General features: G+C 34.1%; 1 protein-coding gene across 1 annotated transcript in view; it reads left to right on the top strand.

Annotated features, from left to right (window-relative positions):
* The window catches only part of LOC111045203, a 296666-nt gene that overhangs the window by 126662 nt on the left and 146416 nt on the right, over window positions 1-23588 (top strand). The window contains exon 6 of the mRNA XM_039422744.1: window positions 19834-20008. Within this exon, the coding sequence (XP_039278678.1) occupies window positions 19834-20008 (175 nt within the window). The remainder of the gene's footprint in view (window positions 1-19833; window positions 20009-23588) is intronic.

The raw sequence follows: 23588 nt of genomic DNA on the forward strand, positions 1-23588 counted from the left end.
ATAAATTGAGGAAGTACTGTAGAAGACAGTGTTTGAAGAACCGAGTTTAGTGCAACACTTTATGAGCAAGGCGATTAGACTGATTAGCTGGCATCCCAAGAGATCATTGCAAAATTTATTCCTTTAAAATCATTCATAAAAATACTTTTTTGATTTTTATTTCCAACATTAGTGGTAGAGACCTTTCACCTTTCTAAATTATCTCAGACTTAAAACTTCTTAGTTATTATCTTCAGACTTGTTGCTCCAATTTTACATTTCATATCTGCTGTGTTTACGAGTTATTGACAAAATTATAACATAAGTTTTTCAATGAAGAATTGTGAATACCAGGCCTTTTTATAGTCCATTCAATGGAGAAGAGGGCGTGCTTGCAACATCATAGTTCTGATATTTCATTAATATTGTTTGGATACATGAGAGAAGTCCAGGACCAATTTTCTCATGCTAGATTTCTCAACAGGTGCTAGATTTGGGACAGGGTGGCCAAAAAAACTAGTATTTTCGGTTAAATTTCCAGTTTTCAGTTATTTCCGCCAAATCCAGTCATCAGAAGTATATAGAAGAAATTAACGGAAAGTAGGGCTTGAATAAATATCAGCAAAAATCAAGATTTGATTTGTTTGAATCAACTAATTTTGAATTGCCGATTAAATTATATGATTCATCACAAGTATCTTTTAAAAATTACCTGTTAAACCGACTGAAATGCAGCATCCCATTCTTAATATTGTATCGTTTCCAATTCTGTTTCAAAGCCGGAAAGCTTGCACTATAAATTCGAAGTTGATCGTTCTGTAAAATAAACAAATTCTTGTAGAATTGAAATGGGAACTCGGAGCGACCTTGAGACATGACAGCGGTCACGCCAGGTCATTCAACAATGTTATCACCGTACTTGTGTATCAGCTCCAATATGAAACATTGTTGATGATGATGATGACAGTAGTATTCTTTTGGTAACTGCTGTGATCTGTGTGTGGTGCAGTTGAGTAGGCGTTGCTATCACGGATTCGCCGCCTCTGTGTTGACGAGTTTCTTTTTTTAGAAACAATCTGAAATTTGCTTTTCTCGAATAGAACCAGCCAGCGAAAATTGTTTGTTGATATTGTGCTGAGATCCAACATTTGTCACGTACACATGTCGCTGTTCCATTCATCGCAAAAAGGATGATTGACTGTTGTTTGGAAATTTGGTGGTGTGTATTTCACAATTCCTCCTACACAAGATTATACATAGTACATTGGGATAGATTCAGTACAGATATTGATTGGATCCAGTACTGTATAGAATGCAGAATGTATTCTATACCCTTCGACTGTACTGTACTGGATTCAGTATTGGTATTATTTGAAAATAATCAATTGATCAATTGATAAGCTTGATTGATGGGTGAGTAAATACATATAATACATACACAAATACTGGATTATCAAATTTGTAAGCAACGGGGGGACATTTTGCACCAAATAAATCAATATTCCTGGACCAAAAATCAAGTAACGTAGCAGTGTGTGATATCATAACCTTAACTTTTGGACAACATTTAGCTGTCCATTTTTCTCATTTTTTTTATTTATTTTAACTTTAACATTTTATCAAAATTTTTGGAGAGAAATAGTACAGGCTCAGCCTAGTTTTTCATACAATGTCATAATTGTATTATGATTATAGTGTTTTATACGATAAATGAATAAATAAATGTTACAATACACACATGTACAGACTTCCTGTAATTTTCTGATTGTTAAAATGTTTTCTTTATGGATTGGAGAATATTTAAATGTTGTTAAAATTGTATTTATAATGGAATGTGGAATCCCAATGAAGTGCTATTGGATATGCATACAACATTTATTTATTACAGAGAAAAAAACTGAAATTCAATTAAAATCAGGGTACAGAACTGTTTTCCTTGTATCTTTACATTTAGAATGTATGGATTTGGTATTAATTTAGAATGGATATACATTAGATTATTACAGAGAAAAAAGCTGAAATTTGATGAACGCTACTGTAAAAAATATTTTGCTTGTACCTTTACATTTATTAGAATTAATTTAATCCAGTCAACATGGTCAAGAGAAGGGTGTGTGTTTCAAGAATGTTCTTTCAGTTCTGATTTAAAAATAATTTATGATGTTGATAATGTTTAAATTCTCTCATAAATTAAAGTTCTTCTACCAGTAACAAGATCAAATTATGTCATTTCATTTCGGTTCACTTTTTCTCAGGTGGGTCCCGAAGCAAACTAGTTCATTCCAACCATTCTATTTTACAGATGGAATTAAATAGAGAATGCATTTATTAATTTTTGGATAGTAGTTCTCATCGAATTTCCATCTAGCTGTTAACCCTGTTGTCAATGTCTGCAGTAGCAGAAGTCTTCGGGGTGATATACAGCATTTATCCAGGATTTTTGTTAAATAATAATAACCATTCTATTCTAGTTTAAAGACAGCTGTTGCTGGTCTGTTATGAATGAAGGGTGTCGTCGCTAGTCGTTCCTTGTTTGGTATTGATAGCATTTCCTCTTGAAGCAGCCTCCAGTCTCATTGTCCTTAATTGAATACAACTGGACTATGATCAAGTGTGTCTCTCTCCAGTCATCCAAGCCTACTCGAGTTGAAAGTTCAACGACTGGGTGCATCCACTAGGCTCATATCATCAATGTGTGGGTGCTAATAGAATTGCAGAGATCTACGTTGTACTTTGCACTTGAACTTACGATTGTTTATTGCAGGAGTGACTAGGCTACATTCGCACAACATCAGTGAGAATATTATTCTCTTAAGTTCTAATGGAAGTAAGTATTCATACTCGCACGGCTGTGTTGTGAGTGGGAACTGGGAACAGTCCAATCAGAACTCATGGAAATTATATTTCCACTGTGTTGGTCATGTTCAATGTCACTGATATGTGAGAATCCTTCAGCTTTATTGTTGAAATTTACCATACATACCTCCTTAGTGTTTCATATGATTTGGAAAATTGGTGTTATATATCGAGAAATTGATTCAAGATAGTTGATGGTAGTTGATCTAGGATAGTGAATCTAGTTTCACTCTAATCATGATTTTTTAACAAATTCTAGTATGATTGAAAGTTTTCTCAAATTTAAACTGAAACCTTCCATACTCCACATGAAGTTTGCTGTAAGTGAAGCTTTGGCTATTTATGTATGTGTTTTGTAAAATTGAACAAGATTGTGTCAATAATAATGATCATCCATCTCAACGTTTTGTGAAGTCAACGTTATAATGACAGTAGTTGATTATTGACCGAGCGAAGTGAGGTCTAAGATTCAAGTCGACGGTTTGGCATTTCTCTTAATGTTTAAATGTTTAATGTTTATATGTTGCACATTTACGGCGAAACGCGGTAATAGATTTTCATGAAATTTGACAGGTATGTTCCTTTTAAAATTGCGCGTCGACGTATATACAAGGTTTTTGGAAATTTTGCATTTCAAGGATAATATAAAAGGAAAAAGGAGCCTTCTTCATACGTCAATATTAGAGTGAAAATCAGACTATAGAATTATTCATCATAAATCAGCTGACAAGTTATTACACAGATGTGTGGAGAAGCCAGTCTATTGCTGTATTTCCATATAAGGTCTATAGTTTCAATCATGTACTTTTGATGAGAATACTGCGTGAGGTCTACTGTTCACAGAACTACTAGTTATAAAAATTTATTAATTAATCATTGAAAATACATTTTCTTGAAGAATATAATATAATTGACAATTTCATATTTTAAAGATCACAGTTGATATTTCATCGTACCTTCATCAGCTATCCTCTGTAGAAGGTAGTAGCAAGGCAGAGAATCAGCATCGCTGCTCTCCAATCTTTCTCCACTGCCATTTTAACGTGGACCTAACTATAGGTACATTTCTTCCAGTGTATAATATAATATAAATAATATATTATATTCTTTAGGCAGTTCCTTCCCAGTCTTTCTGTAATAAAAGTTTAGTTTGCCTAAATTTTCGCAATCAATGTACCTAGAATATATTAGAATATTGTATTGTAATACAATGTATTCTAGGTACATTGATCGCAATTAGGTGAATTTTTGGTTATTAGAATTATTTTGTAACATTCTTGATTGTATAACATTACTCGAATGTAGTAGGTACATCGACATTTACTATTATAGATAGTTCTATCCTACTTTTTCTTTCCACTTTGTTTAGCTGTACAACATGGTTTATTCTGTGTGGAAATACGGGTCTGGTTGCGTGTTTCTGTTGACTTTGTTCTCTTTTTGCTTGTTTTACTGTTGAGCCGTTTTGTGTGGATCACGAAGTGCCTTTGTAATGTCCCGGTCGGATATCTACAGACGCCATCTCGTTGGGGAAGAAAAAGAAAGAGCAGGATTAGGATGAATAAAGAGAGAAAAAGATGAGATCTGGGCTTGGAACAGAAGTGAGAAAAACAAGGGGTTTTTGAGGAAGAAGAAGAAGGAAGAAGGAGGAGATCATGGAGAACCAGAAAGAGTGAGTAAAAGATGGATATTAGGACCACTTGGATGACTAATATGAGAAGGATAGAAGAATATTTTATTTATCATTCACAATCAACTTAAGGTCAAAGAAACCAATCCCAATTTCATAAAATAAATTGTCCAAATAAAGGTTATGTGTGACTTTTCAATTCTTCACTAATTTCCACACTGAAACAAAACACAAACACTTGAAACAATTAATTTTGAATTTGTTAAGATTAAGATCCGAATTGATAACAAAATTCCTTCTACTTAGCACTCAAAACTGTACCTAAAATAAATATTAATTTGAAATATTTTGTTCCGAAGATTGAAACAATCTTCTCCACTAGAAGCACAGCTGTGGTAAGAAGTGGAATAGATCAAGGCAATATATGAAAGCAAGAAAAAGCAGAATATTAGACTGATGAGAGAGAGCAGGGAGAGAAAGAAATAGGGAAAGTTATCAGAAAAAAGATTAAAGTAAGAAATAATGGCAAGTATGTTAACAGGAAGAAGATAAAGGAAGTCTAGGTGGAGTAAGGAAGAGAAGGGCATAAATATCAGGACAAAGAGGTAAGTTAGAGAGATGGATGGACAGAGTGTTAATTGATGACGATAATGTAGAGCAGTATGATAAATGGAAGTGATAGAAGTACTGTAGTAGAAAGAGAAAATTGAAAGGATTGATGAAGAAGGAGTAAAGAGTACAAAGAATAAGACCAGGACAAGGAAATGGAGAAAAATATTATGGGAAGGTCTGGAATAGGACAAGGAATGTTCTATAATGAGAGATGTATAATGAATGTTTGATGAGAGAAATTTAATATTGGTACAAATAAGGAGAAGAAGAGATCAGAATAAGGAATACAAGTGAAAGAGAAGATGATCTTGAATAAGGTAAGGATTATAGACGATTATGAAGACAAGGAATAGATCCTCAAGGAATGAAAGAGATCAGAAAGAGAAATAAAAGCGACAGATAATGTTATTATGAAGAGAATTGGACGAAGTAATATGTGTGTTTGGAGGTGAGAGAAAAGGAGAAAGAAATTGTAGACACCCTTGAGCTGAAGATGCTGTAAGCTATGGTGAGATTTTCTGCTTTCAGCACTCTTTAAATGAGAAGCATTGTTGTTATTCACATAGAATGCTGACAATATGAAGTGAATCTCACTTTAGGCTGGCTCCAGTCTGCAGTCCGACAATAGATCTGTGAACAGAGACGGAGATTCGAAATGCAGAGTGAAATGAAGAGGTTCAGGAAAAAGTGTGAGTATTTTCAGGGTGGGTAGTGTATTTTGAGAGTGGATGGTAGGCTTGATGATGGAAAATGTGTGGCAACTTGTAGGTGGATTGCAGTTACTTATGCATAGAAATTGAATTTTATGCAAAACAATCTGAATCCAAAATTTCTTGTTTTTAGGTGTTTGCACTGAAAATTGGACTCAAATTCAAAAGTGAATGAAACATAACCTACTTTTTGACTTGATCAGAGAAAACTATTATAGGTACTATTGTTTTATGCTATGGAATTAGTGTATGAATTGAAATTCAGGGTAGGAAAAGTTTTGGGCCGTGCCTGCTTAATTCAATTCAATTTTACTTCCGTCTGTGACCAGTGTAGACATTATCGTTTAATAAAAACACAAAAGTTCAAATATTTGGCAAGAAGAAAATGAGAATAAAAATAATCTAGCAGATCTATGGTGAATAGTTCTAATGACTATTTCTTCACAATTAGTTCCACATTCACTCAAAAAGTACGTGAATAAAGATAAATTGTTGTAGTCTGATATAAAACGTGGAAATAATGTAGTCTAATAGGCTCTATCCATTGAGAACAGGAATAAATTTGCAGATTTATCTTTTGGAAGATATGCCATCTCAATAGCCTTTTTATAGACTCCTGCATTCGCCAACAAGAATATTACCTTACATTAGTCTGCCCCGCTGTAATAATTCTACTCTAATGGCCTCCAATATCAATCTTTTGATGGCAAATTGTAACAAGAAATAAGCGTTGGATCATTGTGAGCAAATTGCTTTATTCACCTTCTTCTTTCTCTTTTTTCTGCCTTCTTCTTTTTTCCTTCTGCCTTCTTCTTCTTCCTCTTCTTCTTCTTCTTTTTCTTCTCCTCTTGTCTATCCCCCTGAGATGCCTGCCTGTCTGAAATCTTGTCTGTCTCCAATCTAGCCCAATATTCTCCATCTTCCTCTCTTTTTGTACCTTCTATCTCTTCGTTTTCTTCTCTTGTCTGAAAGCATCAAAGGATTGCAGATGCGCAAAAAATATGGCGCCGTCTCGGATTATCTGAGAGCAGATTATAGTTTGCCCTCGCTAACCTCCTCCCCCATTCAATAGTTTTTGCAGCCTCTTCACACCAATGCCTCATCTTTCCATCTCTGACCGATGTGATCTGCTTGTTTGCCTGTTGGTTCCCACCAAATTATACTAATTCGTTCTCTTCTTTTTGTCATCTTCTTTAACTCCTCTTCTGTCTTGTTGTTGTTGTTGTTGTTGATGATATTCTTCTTCTTCCTCGTCTTTTTCTTCTTCTTTTCGTCTTCCTCTATTGTCTCCTTTCCTACTCTTCACATTTATGTTTTCTCTCACATTTATTGAGCGGGAGTATAATGTGACAATCAAAATGTTGGGTACCAAAGATCAGTTAGTCTGGATCTTTTCAGAGTGTTTGGTTGAATTTCTTTTGCAATAGCTTCAATAATGCCTGAAACTTCAATAGCTCTAATAATTCAAGAGTATTATAGGAACCACTTATTATTTAGTGTTGAATTATAGTATAGAAGACATAAAAGAATATCTCCAGTGAACGGCTATCAACGTAAAACAAATATTCTTCATCACACAATAATTTAGTTTAATAATTTAAAATAAAACTGGCAAATTTACAGACTAACTCTACGAAGATTTCAGGTGTGGGGATGGACTATACTCAAGTAGCCTACCTATCCGTCTAGGGTTATATGCACCATCTACGTTAAACGCAAAGCCATTAATACTTGTTGATATGATCGCATTTATTATAATGTGTTTCATTCCAGGTTTAAACGAACAGTTCACATTTTTCCATTGAAACCGCGATGGTGCATATGGGCCTATCTCTAAGATATACATGTACTCATGTACTTCAAATGTACAAAAATGAGTATAGTTAGGAAGAGTGCAGGTTATCAGAGGAAGATTGTACATTTTACATCGTACATTGGAAGACTGACATTCTAGAAACATACGTGATTTTAGTCGTCAAGAGTGCAGGTTATCGCCGTATTTTGCAATGGAGGATGCTATTTTGGAACGGACTGAATTTCAAACATGGAAAATCGTTTACCGACCGACAACCTGCATAATACAGGTGACAGTAGGAATGCAATGGATACACTTTTCTGTAGCTCCACAGATTGTATAGTCAGTACATCCACAGTTATAGTAAAGTGAAAGAATAAAACAAACTTGTATAAGTTTTATCTGGTATAGGTTGTAATACACACACTCTATACTTATACACTCATTCTTCACCAACACTAGCATAAGCATATATAGTATGATCAGAGACAAAGTTACTTTATTCTAATCTATGGTATGATCCAAAGTTGACCTGTGCAATGAATCTCTTCTTTCCTGTATACAGTAGTAGTGTCACAGATGATTTAGTGAGTCGCATAAATAGAAGAATCCTTTCATCCTCTTTGGTTGTGTACTTGTTTGTGGTAGATTAAGATTCACTAAAATCTGTCAGCATTAGTTGAATGGGAAGCTTTGGTTTTGTTTATGACGATTGCTGACAGATAAAAATGAATCTGATTGAAGAGGAATCCACTTTGTTGTAGTGCTTGATTGGCGGGAACTTGGCATAAACCTGCTGCTAGCTGCAAGGACTTGGTTGAAACGAACGTGCTTTGCACACTGCTTACAAGTTCATCCACCTTGGCCACTCTAGTAGTCTCCCTCTATCGTCTGTGCTCGTGGCCTCTCTAGTCGGTTGTTCTCAGTCGTCGTCGATAGGCGCTTGGAAAAAGCTCATAACCTGCGACTGCATTCAAGAAAGGATTAACATTTTTTAGATTTGGAAAGAGTCTGCTTGTTGAATTTGTACATGGAAAACTTTTTAGGGGATAGCCTATTTAACTTTATCTAAATTTGTGAGAGGAATAGCACAAGGTTACCTTATTTTTTTTCTCTCCCTATCATTTTTATGATGTACTTATTGTATCAATCAATAAAGAAGAGTAGTAGTATAGTGATAGAGTAGTATAGTTTTGTCGACATTCTCCAGACGTGTATTTGAGGTTAGCAATTGATATGAAGAATTACTAAAAAATTGATTTGATGAATACTCTAAATAAAACAAATTGATACTTGAACAAAATATCGGTGTTGTCATGTTGTTCAAAATATTATTCTTTTTTCATACGAGCCCATATGACTGGATATATTCAAATTGACATCTCTGAATCGACTGTATTGTCAAATTTAATCTAAATCCAGTCATATTTGCTTTTGTGAAAAAAAATGAAATTTGGTACAATTCAGCATCACTGATTTTTTGACATTTTCCAACTTGTTTTATTCAGAGTATAGTATTGTTCATATGTTAGCATTTCAGCTGGTCCTGAAAATGTATCGATCTTCCTCCTCTTATTCTATTCTTACTCTTTTCTTTCAGACCTTTGAATTCTCCTCATTTTTCCATATTCCTTTTCCTCTGTCACTCTCATATATTGTATTGGAGGGTTAAGTGTAAGAGAGGGCCGACTGCGCCCTAACTTCGCCCTCCTAGGTATAAAATAAAGGTAGTCATTCTATTCTATTCTATCCCTCCTTAAACATTTCGTCTCCTTACACTTACCATGAACAAAATATTCAATTTTAGAGCCAAAACAAAACTTTTGTCCAAACAGAATCATATTCTCAAGAGATAATTGAGTTTAGAAGAGTTATAACGGCTTTAAAATACTTCATTTCCCTCTAGAATTATATTGTTCAAGAATTTATTTGTTCCAATCTGACAATATTTGAAGAGTTTTAACGGCATTAAAATACTTTATCTTCCACTACCCATCTTAAATTATATTGTTCAAGAATTTATTTGTTCCAATCTATTTTATTTATTTTATTTACAATCACAAATCATAATTAAAATATGATTGGGAGAAGACAACAGGCATAGCCAACAACTGTCTTCTCCTTGTCTTCTCCCAAATTTTTACAAATAAAAGTCTCAAAAAAGGAGGTTAGATTTCACTTTTCACTTAAAAAAGTCCAATTTACACTTAAAACTAATGAATAAACTAAAAATTTTAAATTTTGATATTTTAAAACTAATTAACAACAAAAAATTTCACTCAAATCTCTATAAATTGGAAATTTTTGAGTAATTCTACAAAATTTTGAGCCAGAAAAGAAACACAACTTCACTATTAGCACAGCTGTTTTTTCAGACAATATCAGACAATACTCTGAGAAAACGCAATGATCCTTTTACCAATTATGGAAAGTGTCAACTCCAATAAGGGAGTTGTTTCATTAGAGATATGCACGTTCACCAAGAATTATCAGGTTCTTCCCCAGTAAAGCGCTTTCGGTTTGAAACTTAATTAAGTGAATAGTTAAGATACTTCTTACCTCAACAAATCATCCCGCTAATAAACAATACTCTGTTGTTTCGAGCAACCTTCAAGTGCATGCCACTTCTCAATGAAATACGACATGAGCTAATGTATTGAGTGGAAGGTCAAGGTTCGGTCAATATCCGCAGTAATTTACGAGGCAGTCCGTTTCACAAGCGGACCGAGAGCACTTGCAAATGTTTCAAGATTCACTTCATTCTGTCATCATTGATTGAATGAGAATCATCGTTGTTATCCACTAGGAATACTGAAAATTTGAAGGTGATTTCACTGCAGCAAAGTGACGGTTTTTACGGCTTTTAATACTCAACAGATGTACTCTGCCTACTTGTTGATTTTTTTCATTACTCCAGCTATCGGATGTTACCTCTGGCACGTACTTATGAGACACTCTGTATAATACAATATTTATTACTAAGTTCTATTGCTTGGCAACCTTGTGCACTGTTTAGGGAGGTCATTGTCTGTTTATTACTTCTTGGAATAGTTGGTTTATTGGCGTGCCTTTCATTCAATATGACACCTTCATATTAATATTTCCTACGAACGGTATCATTATCGTGTCATGTGGAAAAGGCTTGAGCCTTGCAGTTGAAGGTAAGGTATTGAATCAATCTTTGTTAACAAATTTGCCTTCAAGATGAAAACTATGAATTTTTCAACCTTAAATACTTTGTGCCGGTTGCACAAAAGCTGGTTAAATTCTAATCGTGATAAATATCAAGAGAATCAATCAGAGAAGCCATCTTATCAAAAATACCCTGTCTGATTGGTTCTGGTGAAATTAATCATGGTAAAAATTTAACCGGCTGCTGTGCGACCGGGCCTTTGTCTCACATACAAATATTGAATCGATCTTAGTTAACAATTTTACTTTCGTGAATTTGTAAACTTGAATACTCCGTTACATACAAATTGAATCGATTGTTTTCAACAAATTTATCTTCAATATGAATTGTGTATTTTTAACTTTGACACATACAAATTGAGTGATTTAGCGGAATCACAATATACAGTCATAATTAACTCACATCTAAATTGGCATGTATAGTATAGTATAAATTTATATTCAATTTAAATTGGCATGTATAGTATTCGCAGCTATCTCGTATTACAGTAGCTGGTTTCCCGTTTCCTTCTATCTACGTATTCTTTGTTCTTGATTTTTCCTATTCATAATGATGATGACTTTAATAATGTTTAGAAATACTATTCAATAGCTTAGTTATCCCACCAATTTCAGTAAATTTAATGAACGATCCTCAACAACTTCTTGGAAAATACCCCAGTGTAAAATAAAGATTGTTGTAAAAATACCTAAATAGACAAATAGCATTGCCCCGTCAATTTTAACCCACGCCTTACTGAAAAAAACACCTATTCTCAAACAGAAACTCATTCTCTTCTATAACTCTCATAGACAAGAATTCAAGAAAACTGCAATGCATTTGTCTGACATTGAATGATTGAATAATCCAAATTCTAAAGACACGGAACTGAAGGTTCTATTTTACGGACTATGGAGTTTCCTGTACTTACAGGAATAGATTTATTATCGTATCCCTTGGTGCTGCACTGGTAATGACTGGAACCTTGAAATGTGCCAATAAAATTGAATGGATACAGTGGATAAATTTTCACAGAAACTGATGAACACAGGCGGAGATTGTCAAGCAGGTTCTTCCTATTTGTGCTTGTCAGCATATTCTCGCCTGTCTGCCCCCGTGACGAGTGCCGCCCCGGTTTACCGCCCCCGACTTTACCGCATACAAATAATCCGCCCCCAACCAGAATTTGCCATCAGCTGTGCCCAACCGGGTGTGAAATGATTGGCTAGATCGTTGGTTCTTACAAAATCATACTACCACTTCTTCTCCCCCACTTCTTGTTTCTTCTTCCTTTGCTTTTTATTTTTTCTTTTCTTTTTTCCTCCTTCTTATTATTCTGCTTCTTTTATTCTTATTTTTTATATTTCTATTCTATTTTTTCTTTTCCTTTCTATTTTTTTTCTTTTCCCTTTTCTCCTTTTCCACATCCATTCCATTTCTCCTCCTCCTCTCCTTCTTCTTCTCCTATATCTTGTTCCATCTTTTCTCCTCGCCCTCTCTTCTTTTTCTTCACCTTTTCTCCTTCTTTTATTCCTCTTTATTCTTGTCCTTTCAATCTTATTGCTTCCTCCTTCCGCTTCTCACTTGCTATCTTTTTCCTTCAACTTATTCTTTGCATCTTCTCCTTCCTCTTCTTCCATCTCTTCTTATTGCCCTTCTTTGCCTTCTTTTTTTCCCTTTCCTCCTTCTCCTAATACTTTCATTTTCACCTTCTCCCACCTCTAATTTTCTCATATATCTATCCATTTCTCTCCCCTTCCTCATTATCCATCTCTTCTATTCTTGTCCTTTCCATATTCTTGCAATTTTTCCTTCTTGCTCCTTTTTTCCTTCTTTTCTCCTTTTCCTTGTTCTTCTTACTCTCCTGCTTCTCACTCTTCATCTTCTACTCTTTCCTTATTCAATGTGTTTTCTTCTTCTTCCTCCACCTCTTCTACCTCTTCATTTTCCTCTCCTCTTCTCCTTGTTAATCTTCAAGTTCCTGTTCTTTCTCTTTTTATTCTTATTCTTCTTCTAGAATCTAGACTAGACTACAGTGAGATTCATTTCTAAAAGGTCAGCATCGGTTGCATGTCATTTCCTTGTAAGCATTCCTCTAACACCAATGCTCCCCACCCACCCAATGCTGACAGTATAAAGTGAATAAGATTGTAAAACGAGCGGGAAGTTGTTGAAAAATTCGCCGAAGACAAGGTGGAATAAAGGTGAGGTTGTATATTTATGCCTTTGTTCAATTCATCTCCTCCCACCTAGCAGCTTGAAGATGACACTCAGATGGAATGTATCTTTCATATTTATATTTATGTATATATATCTACACTCGGATGGAATATATATCTTTGTGAGCTTGAAGATGACACTTGGATGGTGGAATGTGGCTGACAGCATAACTCCCACGCCAAGGTTATTGTTTTCAGAAGTGAGAGGGTGGATGCGTTCGCTATTGTTCAGTCTTGATAGATTTTTTTTTATCTAAGAAGTGATTAGGCGAGCAGGTCACGTGTTGTGTGTATTTAGATGTGGATTCTCTTGTATGGATTTTATTCCAAATGGTAGTGTAAATATTAATGAATAATAAGAGTAATATTAGTAGAAGGGAGTATAACTAGTAGAAGGGATGAAAAAAGAATTGAATATAGTTGCAAAAATGAATAAAAGGTGGTGTGGCTGAATATAAGCAGTATATCTTGAACCTTGTTTCAAGAAGAAGAGGCTGTAGCAGAAAAAAATGATGAAAATACAGAGCAATAGCAAGAGAGAGAGCAAATAGCAAATAGTGAGGGACAAGGATGAACAGAAGAAGAAAAGAAATAATTTTTTCATTTTATACTCATGCTTTCCTTCTGTGTATGAGTAATAATTAGTAGATGTGCTTTGAGCTGGTGCAATATGATTATATTTTTGTTACAGAATAATTTTGAGATCGTAGACCATGAATTTGTCTACATATATTTTAATTAATCTCATAAAAACGGAATAAATCCTGAAATCAGAAAATTGGCCGACAGGAAATATTGTTAATGGTGATGATCATGAACATGATGATAATTATGTCTTTGCTATAAGCATGTAATATTCTTGGAATCTGTACATCTATAATGTAGATATAGATGTCTGCTATATCAATATGTGTGCATGATGAAAATATTTCCCACATAAAGAAAATTCTGAAATTTTATAGGAAAGTAAAAGAATACTCTTCTCTCTAGTAGAGAATACTTCTAGATTGATTTGGAACTTCTGCTTTATATAATATGTGCATGGTGGAAATATTCTGCACATTATTTGTTTAGAAAATTGTATTTGATTTTGAACTAAGTTATCAAAGTCACCTTGTCGTGTAGCACACGCTATTAACCTAGCTTGAAGACAGGTGTGTGTGTGTGTCTGATGGGTAAATGTGACAGTATCTTGACCTGCTGGTCTTGTCAAATTTGCATATCCTGTCCAGTACTGAATAAGCTTAGCACTGTCCTGTCATTTAGCACCTGCTTACCAGAATATCCCCTTCAATATGCATGCAGATGTTCTGTGCTCAGTGTATGCAAAGCATCTATAGCTTGACATATATAGACAGTATGTCTATATACATATTGTATATTACTGTTGTTGTTATTGTATATTGTATATTAACTCTTTATATACATATGTAGACAGTACTTTAGAGTGAGCAAAATATTGCATTTATAGACATAATGTGTGCGGTACAATCATGGAAGAGCTATTGTCAATATATTTCGGATACATACAGTTTACTGATTGTCTTTTCATACATTTGGAATACTTTTATACAATATCACGGTTTATTACAAGGTGAAACCAATAAGTAGTCATTTTTAGTCAGTTATCGGCCCTTATCCCATATGCAGTTTTTCAAATGATAGAAGTCATAACAATTTCTCTGAAGTCTCCTGTTTTTTCAAGTGTTTTTCAAAATGCTAACAAAAATGAGTGCTATCACTAAAAATTATGAACTAGGCCTAAATGTCATTATCTGCTTGAAAATTAGTGTTATTGGTGTAAAATCTATATATGTATAACATAAAATCAGAAAGAATTTTGTAACTGCAGTAAACATTCTCATTTTAGGCTGAAAAGTGTCCTATTCAATCAATTCAAAGAGACTTCAACTTGATTATTCTGATATTTCGGATTGTAGAGTAGCCTATTCGATTCTAAACGTCAAATAACTTTAGATTGTATAGTATATTCGATTCAAAACGTCAAATAAACTTGTAATAAGATAAATGTCAAATTGTCACAAGATAAAATGTAGGTTTCATACTTGCGTATTTGAGGTAGCTAGTATGGAAAATGATGTATTATCGTAATGTGCAGTGACAGTAAGTATATCATATTTGTTTGAACCCGTACATAACGTGTCTTAGGTCGGAAGTAAGAGGTACTAAGGTATCGTATGAGGGTATTTTCGATAGCAGGACTCTTTTCACTTTGAGTTTAATGAATTATTACCTTTTTGGGGTTTTCTTAATAAATCGTTATAAAGAATACTCTAATCGGTTATAAAGAGGGGTTAAAGAGGGGGTTTGTTTTACCGGGTTTTACTGTAGTTTGTGCGGTTATACAGGTGAAAGCTTGCTTATGAAATCAATACATATGTGTGTCACACACACTTGTGACAGACACCTGCCCCGTAGCTGTGACATGCTGCGACAAAAATGTTCATTTCATGGTCGGTGAGCGTTTAATCACTTGTGAAATTTTTAATTGTGTGAAATTGTATCAATGAAGCAGCTGGATGAATCTGGGCGGTTGACAGAGCGTAGCGCACACACTGCACGATAGCAAGCCAGCCGTGGCTGATTAAGCCAACCGTGGCTGATTCACTCTAATCTAAGTGATTTTCAACCGTTATTCCATCAAAAAAGTTTGGTTTTTTTGAAGGGTTGATTCAGGCTTGAATACTTTTTACTTGTTATTTTTACCGTGCCACTTAGTTTTGATGTTTTTTTTTTTCAATGTGATTTTCCACAGAAGAGATATCCATTTTGCTTGTTCATGCTCTTTATTGTAAATTTATTTCCATTTATGAATAATTTTATAGTTATATAGCCATCTGGCTGTTAACCCTGTTGTCAATGTCTGCAGTTGCATAAGTCTTCGGGGTGATTTACAGCATTTATTTAGGATTTTCGTTAAATAATAATTCTATATTAATTAGCATTTGAATAAATGCATTCTCTATTTAATTCTATCTGTAATTTTATAGTTCTCGCTGTTCTATTTTCTATATTTGTAATTTCAGCCATATTTAGTATGTTCTTTTTGTGAAAATATGGACAAATTTAGTATGCGATTCAAATGAGAAACAATGTCACTGTCAACACACTACTAACTTACTCTACTATTGCAGCTATGTAGGTTAATTATTTTTTCGCCCCACTTGGATGTAATGAGCTGTTTTTCGTGCGTCATATGGAGGCCGAAAATGACTGTTTTCTGACCAGGCCGGTAAAAGTTTTACGGCCCTAGGGCTGTAAAATAACCTTGAAGTCAGCTGATACTGATTTGATGTGAACGTGTTTACAAAATGGTGTATGAAACGGAATCAGTTTATGCTTCTAGAATTGAATAAGTATTCTGCAATAAGATACTATCATTTTATTTGGATGAATAAAATACAGATAAGATATATATTATAAACTATTCAAATTCGATTTTTAGAGTAGGATAGAACTTCTAACCTAAACTTCCGAAGTCAACAACAACAAGCATTGTTGACGTTGACATTCAGATTGGCCAAATTTCAAGTGTGCTAAAACAGCTGATCAAAAAACTTTTCATTATTTGTGTTTATTATTCAAAAATCAAAACATTTATAATAATATCATCTTATTGTCATTTGGAAGAATAAAAAGTATAAACTCAACCTCTTACATAATTGAACATAATCTTTTAGGTTATTTAGACAAATCAGAATAAAAAATAAAAATACTTGGACAATTTCCTGATATTCAGATTACCTCAGATTTGCTAGTGCTATGATCTTCCTGTTTTGCTTTTGGAAGTGCCTAATAAACAATTATTCTCATATTTATATTGTTTATTTTTCTGTGTGGCGAAAAATAACGTTCTCACCTTGGGCAAAAATGTTTTTCCGGCTCTCAATCTTTTCTAGTCCTCGGCCTATGGCCTCGGACTTGAAAACCGATTTCGAGCCGGAAAAGTCTCATTTTCGGCCCTAGGTGCGAAATATACTATTGTGCATACTTCTTGAAAACTGCTTCAGCTGATTAATGTGTGTCAATTTGTCGGGTTCCTTGATGTCTCTGTTTACTAGCTACTTGTTGTAATATTGTTGTTGTTGTTTTGTAACCGGCTGCTTCGCATGCCACCCTGACCTCAAACAACATTTGATAAGCCACAACCATATTTCATCTGTCCATTCATTCATCAGGGAAGTCGTGGCGTTCATTCATAAAAGGCTTACGTCCGCTCAGTCACTCACTATCCAAACTTGCTATCTTGACTGATCGATTTCCTCCAAGTCTGCGCTTCGATACACCAAGCTTATCGTTCATAATAATTGAGGGTGTGGTCTTTGGTGCACCCTCACTCACTTTCTCTCTCGCTCTCTCTCAGACTATTCACTTGTATTCTCATCTCTTTCTATCTCTATAGTTTCTTTACTCTTCAATGTCTGATGGCCACAGACTGAATCACGTGACTCTCTTAAAAAAATTGACACAGTTGATGATGAATGAAGCTTGTGAAGGTCTTGTATGTGATTAAAAGCAGTTTTATGAATGAAGCGCTTTTAGTTTTTGAAGTTGCATATCGAGAAGTAAATTTCCTTTAAATGCAATGCCGCTAAGAGTGGTCGTATTCATGAAACTTTGAATTACAGTAATTGTCATGAACAATTTTTATTATAATGATGTATAACTCTCAAGGGAATACTGTTGTAGTAAACAGTATTGCTAAAAATAAATCTTCAGTTTCTATTCAGATGAATTAACTTTTAAATGATGTTAGTTTTTCTTTTGGTTACATCAATATAACTTGTGCTTATTCCAGTTGCCGGTGATTTTTTTTAGAATCAAGGAAAATATACTTTGAATTGTTGGAATTTCATCCTCCATAATAAATTCAGAGTTGATCATAACTAACATTATCAAATCATGGATTCCACCCAGAGTATTCAATGGAATACTAAAAAATTCAATGCAATTTTCATTGCTCAGTCTTGAAATGACAATACGTCTTATCTGATTAGATGAGAAGGAATATTCCATCAAGAGAATAGAATCAATTACTGTTGATTAAATATTTTCAATCGAGTCATTTCAAAATTATCCAATCAAGGATCTGCCCCAGCATTTTCAATACAATTTGTTATTAGTCTTGAAAGATTAAATGCGTATCCAATAAGGTTGCAAGAGAGTCGACGAGAAATTCAATTATGTATCGCGTGTGTCTAACATTCTACATCCCTTCCCCTAATAGATCACTTATTTTAGTATTTTCCGCTCCGAAAATGACTATCTAACCAACGTTCCTAGCTCGAGGCTAATTCTCAAGAAACGATTTTCTACCTTGCTATTAAATTGTTGTCGTTGTAACAGCCGGAATTTATTAACCTTGCAGTAAAGTCACACATAATGCAGTAATAACAGCATTACTCCTATATTAGGTTACGTAAACTGTTTCCTATTTGCTATTTCTTTTGAACATTTCTGCTGCTTGTAAGTTTCCTCTCGACGTGATTAAGCTTCATCATAAACGTAAAACCAAGCAGTATTTTGGATGATATTTGAGAGTTTTGTTAGGTAGTTGTAGTTTTGCAATAGTGAGAGGTGTGAAGTAAGAAGGGTACATTCACCTCATGTGGGCTTCTGCCGTATACTAATCTGCCGTATTAATAGCACTGAAGAAGAATAGGTTTGATACAATCGTTCTTGATCTCTAAAACAAACAATTCTCACTTATAACCTTTTTAATTTCCTTGCCCTAACCATAGGTAAGGAAAGTATTGCTTTCTGTAAAAAATTAAGGTACCCCAATTAAGTCCTTACAATATAAGGATCCGACACGAACAATTTCGATCTAATGCAATTCAAGATGGCGGCTAAAATGGTTAAAAATGTTGTCAAATACAGGGTTTTCCCGATTTTTTCGAAAACGGCTCCAACGATTTTGATCAAATTTATACCTAAAATAGTCATTGATAAGCTCTATCAACTGCCTTAAGTCCCATATCTGTAGAAATTCCAGGAGCTCCGCCCCATCTATGCAAAGTTTGATTTTAGATCCCCAATTATCATGCTTCAGATACAATTTAAACAAAAAATTCAAAGTGGAAAAGATTGAGCATGAAAATCTCTACAATTAATGTTGAGTAACATTTTAACCTAAAATTTAAAATAAGCTCGAAATTCGATAAAATGTTATTATTTCAATTGCAAACTGTTGGTAACTGTCGATGTGTCTCCAGCGATATTGACCTGTCACCAGCTGGCTTGGATCTTTGAATAGTAGACTTGAGATGCGCGTGAACACTTGCGTCAGGTGATAAATTTTCATAACGGCAAGGAAAGTTTTGTGAGTGCTCCACACCAGATTTTTCCAGAATCTCTGATAATTATAATTTTTAATAAACGGTGATAAAATTGATATTTTACAATAATTCCACAATAATCGTAGATTAACATTCTGTATTCTAAACAAAATTATAGTTGAAAGGGTACTTTGTCATATTATGCTTTTGTTGTTGAATATCTCTTGAGGATAACAAAATTAATTTTTGTTTGCAACTAAAGACCGTATGCACCATGTAATTAATTAATGCTAATCTACGATCACATGAAGGTATTGTCGTATTATAATGTAGTACATTACCAAAGACCTTAAAGAGATATCTTAAAGGTCTTTGTACATTACGGGCAAAGTTAGTAGACAGTCTACTAGCCAAGGTACCTAGAATGTAAACATCCTTATTTTAGGTACATCGCTACTAACATTGCATTACGGATTCAAACCAACAGCTGATTTAATTTTTCTTGATTCACAATTAAATGTAATTTAGAAACAGTTGTTGATTGTTTTTTTTGTGTTCTAGGTAGCGACCGCTTGTCTTCGTCGACGTCTGGTGGTCCGAGGGTGTCCGGGGGTGGTGGGGGCGGCGAAAGGCGGCCAGATCCTGTCCGGGAGGCGGTTGAGGAGCGGACGGGGGCCGGAGCAAGGGGCGGAGATCACAATGACGAAGACCAACACAACCAATCTCACCACGACCTGTGAGTAATCAATATTAATAATTATCAAACAGAATAATTATTCTCTTCCCAATTACAATTATTTATTCAGAAACAAAATGTCCTGATTAATCATTTTCATTCCAATTACAATTTTTTACTAATATAATTGTAATACATTACACACATTCAATTCACATTATTGTTTTCCTCTCAGATAAAGGGAGCGTATGCTAATAAATTTATGATTAATAAATTATAAATTAATATAATTAATATGTAATATTTTAATATCAATATTTAATATGATTAATAAATTATAAATTATAAAATACTACATAACTTCAAGAATAGGTAACTGAATCTGAACTGATAACTGAATCGAACATGAAACATGTTTCGAGACGGAAATTATTAATAGGCCACATCCAATACTATAATAATATACAATAACCAATAGAGACTTAACTAATAGAATACTAGTAACTAATAGAGACTTAGCACTCATCATAATAATTACAATGATGTACTGAACCAAGACTTATTGAATTGTGAGGTTTTTTGTTTGGTTCCGTGTTTGGAAGTAAATTGATCTGATAAAATCAAAATCCTAGTTTATAAATTGTTTCTGTACATGTGGGAATTGAATGATCATTTCTACATAATCTCTAAATTAAACCGTCTATTCTAAATTATGGTTTATAGCCGTTTTGGGTGAATGTATGTTGCTTTTACCGTATTTATATTATATATATATTATGATTAAAATAAATAGATTGTTAAAATTTTGAACGAACATACTAATGGCTGCATTGAACATGTTTGTATCGATTTCTGTAGTCTTTGAAACATTAGCCTGAAATCCCTGTTCAGTATTTTGTCAATGTACGGTGACTTATATCAATCGCCAACCTAGATGAACTACAATACGACTATTATTATACAAAATGTGTAGTTGATATGTGTGTCGATTCCACAATAAACCCTATAATACCGTCTAATAAGATGTGCCTCCAGCCCAGCCGCTCCTGGTACATTAGAATTCAGTCCGAAATCGGTATCTCAACAGAATAGCAGAATTCTCAAGGTGAATGGCATGTTGAAGCCAGTGTCTGAGTCACTGTAGGTATATTGAGCTATGTACTTGTATGTACACACATTCACATAGGCTACCATATATATATAGATATATAGATATAGCTACTAGATATTCATTTACACGTATCCTATAGGTAGGAGCTACAACCTGAGTCATTTTAAGTATATAGAACTGTATGTACTATGTGTAGTTCTATTGTGGATGAAGATACAGGACTTGAAGTAGATATATTGATGGTGAGGCGTCACAGCCATAAGATACGTGTTCGGAATCAAAAGCCAGTTTCTGGAGCCATTTCATGCGCTGATCCCTGTCCCGGAATTGTTGAATAGCTCTGTCGAACCATGACCGGGACTATCAGACACATCGTAAAAAGGTGTCATCTCATAGCTTGGAATTTTGAGTCAGCTTTTGCCAATTTTCTACTTGAATCGATAAATAAATAGCTGAATAAATTTCCTGTTCCGTTCTCGATCATTTGATATCTTGAATAGATGAATACAAATTTTATCTTTAGATAATATTCACGAGAGATCACTGTTCTCGAGTATGACATCAGACATGTAGGTGTGTCAGATTATGCATAATTTTCATGTGAGAATTTATTGTTGAAAAACAGCAAGAATTATTATTCAAACTAGTTTTACTGGAGTTGAAAAACAACTAAACAATTCCACAATGCAAGCCTGAAAATAGTCCCAATTCATTCATTTAAAAATAACATTATTTTTGTTACTACTTTTTGAAAGTTTCAAATTTTTTTCATGAGGAATCCCTGGAGACATTCATTCATATTACCACCCTTACATTCTCATTTTTGGGATAAAAATTTGAAATATTTATATCCAATAATTAAGTCTCTTCAAAGCATAGAAAAGAAACAGTAAGTTTTTACAGTATCCTGTAAGTTTTCTCTGTTCAAAGTTACAGTCGTCTTGGAAACACTATTTTTTTCAATGAGAAGTGTTCTTTTACACTGTAATTGTTGTATTTGCAATCTAAAAACTGTCTTTTCAAGCTCGTTGCCATGCAAAAGCACCGATTCGGCTTGCTTTATTCTCGCGAAAATGTAGAAAAGAGAGAAATGCAATAAAATTTATAGCTGTGAAAGTGTTGGGTCAAAGCCAGCCGCTCAAACCAATGACAATCGGATACACTGATTTTTATCAAACTGATTAATGTATTGAGGGGGTAAAAAGCATTTTCACTTTATTGAATCATTTATCTGCTATGAGATGAGGGTTTGATTTTTATGAGGGGACAGGTTCGTCCAGAAAACTACAATATATCAAATTCTTTTTTTTTAATTAAAACTTAATTAAATGTCTCTGTTATTGTGAACGTGTTAGATATCCATTTTGAATAAGAACAACTTGATTTCTGGATTACTTGGAATACGACCATACTCGGAATACTTGGGCGTGTCTAGCCTCGGCCAATGACAGTCGAGCTTGACCTCATTGGTCAACAGCAATGGCCAATCGTAGGGCTTCACCCACACCACATATTCTCCTGCTCGATGCTTAGGCCTTCAGTTTACTAAAGAGATTGATAATCTTTTAACTACCGTATCTATCTCAAATTGTTTTTATGAATTAGTGGTTTTGACAATATCATTTTGCTTTCAAGCTTGACTAATCATTCGAATGAGTCCATCTTTAAAGCGTTATGACAGTGTCCAGTGTGTTAAATCCTAACAACATTCTTCTGTCCTGAATTCAAATTCATATTCCAATCTACATTCATATTATTATTGGTCTTGAATTCTAAAATGTTCTGAAAGCCTCATATTGAATAGTCAATTCCAATACACTGCACTCAAATTACTCACATCATTAGCGTGGTAAAATAACGTATTTCAATCAAATGCATGGTAAAAGTAGACTTTTTTAAACACTCTTAAATCTCCAAAATAGGACACTCTCGAAGTTGAAATTTCAAATATTTCCACAATATTTTATGTACAGTAACGCTCAAATGTAACTTTAATTTTCTCCAACTTGAACTCATGCTATATATTCAGTGTTAAATTAATATTGTCAAACATTTTTCAACCAAAAATGTAAATTTAATAAACAAATGTATGTAAAATATTACATCCCATTATGAACCCAACATCCCTCAGGGGATGTGGTATTTTTTAAAACTACAGCAGACACAAAGTTTGGCTTTTTCAAATATTTACCAACCCTTAATATGTTATGAACACAAACAACAAACTTGCTTATTTTCAAAGTATGGTTCTTTCAAATATTCACCAAACACTCATGTTATAAAGAGAAAAAAATATCAAAATTGTTTATTTTCAAAGTCATGTTTGAAATTCTGATACCAACTTGCCTGGTTATATGAAACTGACTAACCAGGTTTTCCTAGTACTTAATTATACAGGCAACACCACTCTGACGTAAGTAACTCAGTTACAGTGTTCTGAGGGATGCCCTGACCCTTCCTTTGGAATAGACATTAGCCTTAATTGGGTCCATCAAAATTCAATTCTGGCAATTGCACTGCATTTGGGAT

Source organism: Nilaparvata lugens, chromosome 3 (genome assembly GCF_014356525.2).
Source record: "Nilaparvata lugens isolate BPH chromosome 3, ASM1435652v1, whole genome shotgun sequence".
NCBI classification, from domain to species: Eukaryota; Metazoa; Arthropoda; class Insecta; order Hemiptera; family Delphacidae; genus Nilaparvata; species Nilaparvata lugens.